The sequence below is a fragment of the Glycine soja genome, unplaced genomic scaffold (assembly GCF_004193775.1).
Source record: "Glycine soja cultivar W05 unplaced genomic scaffold, ASM419377v2 tig00009528_1_pilon, whole genome shotgun sequence".
Lineage (NCBI taxonomy): Eukaryota > Viridiplantae > Streptophyta > Magnoliopsida > Fabales > Fabaceae > Glycine > Glycine soja.
The window spans coordinates 952-8,022 of record NW_021143660.1 but is presented as its reverse complement, the minus strand read 5'-3'; the positions used below and the strand labels follow the sequence as shown (position 1 = coordinate 8,022).

The 7,071-nt window shown below is 34.3% G+C and overlaps 1 protein-coding gene across 1 annotated transcript; it reads left to right on the top strand.

Annotated features, from left to right (window-relative positions):
* The first annotated feature begins 248 nt into the window (after window positions 1–248).
* Window positions 249–2,203, top strand: LOC114404224 (isoflavone 2'-hydroxylase-like). The gene is made up of 2 exons (XM_028367292.1): window positions 249–1,202; window positions 1,374–2,203. The coding sequence occupies exons 1-2, from the start codon at window positions 300–302 to the stop codon at window positions 1,980–1,982; spliced, it is 1,512 nt and encodes a 503-aa protein (XP_028223093.1). The 5' UTR covers window positions 249–299; the 3' UTR covers window positions 1,983–2,203.
* Window positions 2,204–7,071: the final 4,868 nt, after the last annotated feature.

Below are 7,071 nucleotides of genomic sequence, written 5' to 3'. Positions count from 1 at the left end.
CATAACTTAAATTTAAAATGATGTTTTAGTCAATTGATTGTGTAAGAGTGATTGTACTAGGCTAAAAATTCAACTCACGAAATAATAATATAATAAATAGGTTGTTGAATTCAAGGATGACATGGACAAGTTAAGAACATTATTGTACTAAAAACCAACGGGTTGACGACGGCAAAGCATTTTTGTCAATATAAAATTCTCCATGCGACTGGCGCGCCATTTTATGACTCTGGTTATATATAGGCCACTTCCCATGCCGCGAATTGCATCCACTCATCACTGTGGAGTAAAAACCTGCCATGACAGTAATAACAATGTCTCCTTTCTTATCTTACTCTCTTCTTTCCCTCGTGTTCTTCTTCACTCTCAAGTACCTTTTCCAAAGAAGCAGAAAAGTACGAAACCTGCCACCTGGTCCGACTCCTCTTCCTATAATCGGCAACCTTAACCTCGTTGAACAACCTATACACCGTTTCTTCCACCGCATGTCCCAAAAATATGGAAACATCATATCCCTTTGGTTTGGGTCACGTCTTGTTGTGGTTGTTTCATCACCCACAGCGTACCAAGAATGTTTCACCAAACATGATGTTACCTTGGCCAACAGGGTACGCTCCCTCTCGGGAAAATACATATTCTACGACAACACCACCGTAGGGTCTTGCTCCCACGGCGAGCACTGGCGCAACCTCCGCCGCATAACCTCTCTCGACGTTCTATCGACGCAGCGCGTCCACTCCTTCTCCGGAATCCGGAGCGACGAGACGAAGAGGTTGATACACAGGCTGGCCAGGGACTCCGGGAAAGATTTTGCGCGCGTGGAGATGACCTCCAAGTTTGCTGACTTGACGTACAACAACATCATGAGGATGATTTCGGGGAAGCGGTTTTACGGAGAAGAGAGTGAACTTAACAACGTTGAGGAAGCGAAGGAGTTCAGAGACACTGTGAATGAGATGCTGCAACTCATGGGGTTGGCTAACAAGGGAGATCACTTACCTTTCCTAAGGTGGTTCGATTTTCAGAACGTGGAGAAGAGGTTGAAGAATATCAGTAAGAGGTATGATACCATCTTGAATAAGATCCTTGATGAGAACCGTAACAACAAGGACCGCGAGAATTCCATGATTGGTCATCTCCTCAAACTGCAAGAGACACAGCCTGACTATTATACCGACCAAATCATCAAAGGCCTTGCTTTGGTAATCATTTTTATGTATTTTTTTCACTCCTTGTTGTGTTATATGTACTTATGTCTTAACTAGCTAGTAGTAACGGATTAAAATAAAATAAAATGTCTTACCTAGTAAAGAGAAAGCTATATGTAAACTAAATGTATTTTCACTTTATATGATGAACTTTTTGGATTACAGGCTATGCTCTTTGGCGGAACAGACTCGTCAACTGGAACTTTAGAGTGGGCATTATCTAATTTAGTGAATGACCCAGAGGTGCTGCAGAAGGCAAGAGATGAGTTGGACGCTCAAGTAGGACCAGATCGGCTGTTAAATGAGTCAGACCTTCCAAAACTTCCTTATCTCAGGAAGATAGTTCTTGAAACACTTAGGTTGTACCCTCCGGCTCCAATTCTAATACCACACGTGGCTTCAGAAGACATCAATATCGAAGGATTCAATGTTCCACGAGACACAATTGTGATTATTAATGGTTGGGCCATGCAAAGAGATCCTAAGATATGGAAAGATGCGACAAGCTTTAAACCTGAGAGGTTTGATGAAGAAGGAGAGGAGAAGAAGTTGGTAGCATTTGGTATGGGAAGAAGGGCTTGCCCAGGAGAACCCATGGCTATGCAAAGTGTTAGCTATACTTTGGGATTAATGATTCAATGTTTTGACTGGAAACGAGTAAGTGAGAAGAAGCTTGATATGACAGAGAATAATTGGATCACCTTGTCAAGGTTAATTCCATTGGAGGCTATGTGTAAAGCCCGCCCACTCGCCAGCAAAGTTGAAAGTTATTAACAATATTTTATTTGGTATATTTGGGTGAGGATCTAATACTCATAATTTCGGTGTGTAAGTCTATGCATGTTAAAATTAATAATATTTGTCGTATGTCCACAAGGCCAAATGTAGTACTGGGTGTGGATTTGCATATACAATATCAATATTGTATAAATCCCAGTTTCCTTGAATAAATTTCTTTACTTTCTATTGTTATGAATCCCAGTACTTTTTAAAAAGAGATGTTACCTTTAATTTCTTGCATTATTAATGTCGTTTAGATGAATAAAACAAACCATTATGTATATAGTAAGAGAGCCAACATATATAGTTCTTGTGATTATTGCAGTAAATGACGGGTAAAAACTTGATTATTGCGCTGTATACGAGTTGCTTAAGTTTGGATGAATAGATCCATGTTTCGCCTATGGTAATAGATAGAAAAGCTCCTTAGGTGTCACGAAGATAAAAGAGAAGAAAAGCTCCTTGAGTTGCATTTAATGATGATTATCTCAATTCCCTGAGTTTTTGTTAAGTTGTCACCATTTTTATGTTTCAATAAAAAAAAAATAGGACTTCAAAGTGTTTAATGTGTGGTTTAAAATTTTACCTATTCAGTTAATTGCATATAAAGATTTATGCAAAATAAAATATTATTGCCAACATTTATAAAATTGTTATCTATTCTATTTTAGGTATCAATTTTCTAAATTGGAGTGCTTGACATTGTCTAAAGTGTAAAATGTTGTAGATAAGAATGTCGAAGCATAACACCTTCTAAAGTTAAAGTTTTAATGACAACAAACTAACCAGGAACATATTCTAAGTCTTCTAGACTAATGGTTTGAGCTTGTGAATGTTAAGCGAGACTTGACTAAAAAGCATGAAGAAAGGTGTAAAGCTTGTTTGTTCATTTATTACATGTTCTAGAGGTTCGGATTTTGTGACAAATGGATAAAGTGGATCAAGCTTGTTTGGAATCTTTAAGAGTCTCGGTGTTGGTGAACAAAAATCCTACACAAGAGTTTAGCCTTCAAAGAGGTCTCTGACAAGTCTTAACGGCTTGACAAGTGTACCAAATGTCTAAGTAGTAAAAACTCGAAAATCTGAGTGGCGATTTCTATAGAAACTTTATTTTGTACTTGTGTTGGATTATTTCCAATTTATAAGAGAAAAGATGAGATAAGGTAAAAGAAAAGATGAATTTAAAAGAAACAATAACTGAAATAATAGATAAAAAGAGACAAAAGATATAAAAAGGAATTCAATGGGATGAGAATGTTAGAACCTAACATGTCTTATTTACCTAAGATGTATTATTTGTGATTTTTCTCTATCAATTAGGTAAATTTATCCTATCTACATCTATGAGAATACTTGCCCCTGATGTCTTTGCAAAGAGTTAATAGATAAAATGCATGAAGTTTTAATTCTAGATGCTTGCTTTGATGCATAGGCATAATGCAATCACTCTATGTCTAGCAATGATTTTATTAAGATACCCCTTTCTTTTAGTTCTATTAGAAATTGCCCTCTGTCGAGTGATTATTTCCAAAAACAGATGCATGCAAGACCTTTATTGTATTTCTATTAAGGATTCTCCTCTGTCGAGCACCTAATCTCCAAAGATGATGCAATGATGAATGATGCATGAAATTAAAAGTAAGAAAGGATAATATAAAAGAAAATACCTGTTTGCATTAATAAATATGAAGTGTAAAATACATCTTTTAGTTTTTTAGGCTTGTTAAGTCCTAACTAAGGATTTAGCCTCTCATAGTCATAAGGGGTCTTATATTAGAAAAGGGGTATAGGAACTGATGGAGGAGAAGGGATGAAAAAAGGGAACAAAAAATTATGAAAGAGAAGAAAGAATTCATTAAGGGAGAGTTCTCAGGCTTTAGGTGTGTATTAGAGTGCTCTAAGACTTGGTGTGTTTTTTCTCCTTGACTTGACTCATTTTTTATAGTTGTTGGAGTGGACTTGGGCTTGACTCCCTTTTTATAGTTGCTGGAGTGGACTTGAGCCTGGTGTAAAAAATCTTCCTTATTTATATTTTTGATATTTTCTAGATCTTTTTTGCTTTTAATTCCTCTTTTTCATATCTGCAAGTCATAAATAAGAAAAATATCAATTCCTAACATTTAAGTCAAAAATAACTACTAAATAAATATTTTTAAAGACATTTTCAATATATTTTATTATAAAAAATAACTCATATTTAACCGTTATCAACAAGGTGACCTAATTGCACATTTTTTCCCTTGTGGTAGTTGAAGGTCTTGCGGGTCTAATGAGACAAGCTTCGGTTGCATAGCTTTTCTCTGGCTTTTTGGTTGAGAGGGAAAAAGTGGAAATTTCCTTGTTACAATTCGTTGATGACACACTAGTCTTCTTTGCACAATCGACCATGGAAAATGTGAGATGAATAAAGTGTATACTTAGGTTCTTCGAATTGGCTTTTGGGTTAAATATCAACTTTCAAAAGGCAAGTTGGCAACCTTAATTAGGTATAAGTGGGCACTTTGAATCTTTGGCTGCAATTTTTCTCAATTGTAGGATCATGGACGTGCCCTTCATGTATCTAGGAATCCTGATTGAAGCAAATCCTAGAAAGCAAGCTACATGGGAGCCTATCTTGGCCAAGCTTCGATCCAAGTTATTGGTGTGGAAGCATAAATTCTTATCTCTCGGTGGTAAGGTTTGTTTAGTTAATTTGGTCCTATCTTTTCTATCAATTTTTAGGATGCCCCAAAGGGTGGTTAAGAAGTTCATTAGCATTCAAAGAAACTTTTTATGGGGCAGATCGAGATGAGAGGAAGAAAGTTGCTTGAGTCAAATGGGATTTGGCTTGCCTTCCAAAAGATCAAGAGGGTTTGGGAATTAAACATATTAAGTTTTTTAACCAAGCTTTTCTTGGTAAATGGAGGTGGAGGGCATTTGTGGAAAAGGGTAGTATGTGGTCCTTGAGTGTTGCGCTCAAAATATGGTTGTGATAATGTGTTGAATATGAGAAGGAGCATCCTGAAGGTCTCTACATGGTGGAAGGACTTGGTAAAAGTTTGCGAGGAAAACAATGAGGAACCTTGGTTTGATAACAATGTTGCTTGGAGGCTAGGCTGTGGGAATGAGATACAATTTTGGAATCACGCTTGGATTAATGATAAGCCTTTGAAGGAAAGGTTCCCACATATGTATTTGAATAGTCAGCAAAATGTTTGTGTTGTTAGGAGGGTGGTGTTTGGTTATGGAAGCTTTGTTGGAGGAGCCCTTGGTTTGAATGGGAAAACTTAACACTTTGCGATTTTGTACATGTTTAAATTTTGTCACGTTGAAAAGGGATTATTTGGACTTTTTGTTGTGGAAAGGGGATCCAACATGTACTCATATTGTTAGCTTTGCATACAAGTGCTTGTTGGAGCTCAATTCTCATCCCCCAAAAGTGAATCCCGAATTTGTTAGTATTGTATAGGAAACAAAAATGTCTTCAAATGGGTCATTCTTGGTGTGGAGGTTGATTTATGACATGCTTCCAGCCAGGGTAAGCCTTAGGAGAAGGAACGTTTGAGGATTGGATGATGGAGCTTCCTGCTAGTTCTCTAACAACGTGGAAAAGTCTACATAACACCTGCTTTTCCTTTTCCCATTCACTCAATTAGTTTGGTCTAGTTGCTATAATTTGTTTCCTTGCATAATTTTTATTTTATCGATTTAATTCGTAAAAGTAAAAATTCTTCCTTTTGTTAACTAAATCATACACAATTGAATACGTCATTTTACTTTATTTGACATTTATTAGTTAATTTATCAACTAGTCTTATTAAACACTTTCAATTAAATCATATAGCTTATAAGCTTTCAGCAACACCTAGCATATGACTATGTTCGATAAGTCATTTTAGCCAGTTTCTAGCTTTTTTTACTAGCTGAAAAACTTGTTTGCCTGTTCGGTAGACAAATTTTTTAAAGTATTTTTTAGTGTTTTTTGAAATACTACTTAGGCGGCAAAACTAGGTGAAAAACTAGCTGAAAGCTAAGAGATTAAAACTAGTAATTAGAAGCTGAAAAACTAACTAATTAAATTATAAGTGTTCAGTAAAACTAGCAGCGGAAATAACTAAAAAGTGTAAAATGAAAAAATAAAAATAAAATCATGATTTATTTTAAAAAGGTAATATTAAAATTTGATAAATATATTCAGGATAAAAGGGAAGGCAATATAAAAAATTAGAAGTCTGCATTTTAAAAAATATTATTTCAAATAACGTTTTAAAAAATGCTAGAAGTTACTAAAAAATTTTATTTATCAAACAGTCACACACTTTTCAGCTAGTAAAAAAAAACTAGAAACTAGCTGAAATGTCTTGTCAAACATAGTCATGAAATAGAATTTTTTTAAAACCCTAACTTCTACCTTTTATATTTTATTTTATTTTTATCCTTAAAATATTTATTCAATTTTTTTATTATCCTTTTTAAATATGTTATTTTACATTTTCTAGCCACCTCAATAATTAACTTTGTTAAACACTTAAGATTTAATCAACTAGCTTAAAAGTTTTTAGCTACCTGCTAGTTTTTTCCAAACATAGTTTATAGCTTATAGTTTATTAGCCCGCTTATCAACTAATTTTTACCAAACATAACCTATATATAAAACTATAAGAAGTGATCATGGTAGACATTTTTAAAATAAAATTTAAATTATTTTTATGATGAATATGTTCATTTCTTCTTTTACTTGTAGAACTCTTCAACAAATTAGGGTCTTGAATAGGGTAGATCAAGATTACTCCTTCAAGTTTTAAGTATAAGAAAAAAAAAAAAACACATTTTTTGTCTCAATTATAAGAAAATTTCAATTAACTTCATCTTATTAAATACTATTATATCTAAAATATCTTTCATTTAATTGAAATTTTAGTTTCAATTAACTAATCTTTTTTTAGATGGTGTATCATATTTTATTTTCTTTTTATATTTGAGACTAAAAGACCAGTATGTAAGGAAATGGTAGTTGTTCCAGATTGGTAGTTTAAGGAAAAGAAGGAAGAGAAAAAGTAAAAGAATCTGACGTCTAATAGTTCTGTTAGGATTTTCGAGGGTG

Excerpts from the sequence above, each read along its gene's own strand:
- LOC114404224 (XM_028367292.1), top strand. The coding sequence starts at position 300 with ATGACAGTAATAACAATGTCTCCTTTCTTATCTTACTCTCTTCTTTCC. Across the intron at positions 1,203-1,373 it reads TCATCAAAGGCCTTGCTTTG|GCTATGCTCTTTGGCGGAAC; the intron begins GTAATCATTTTT and ends TTTGGATTACAG.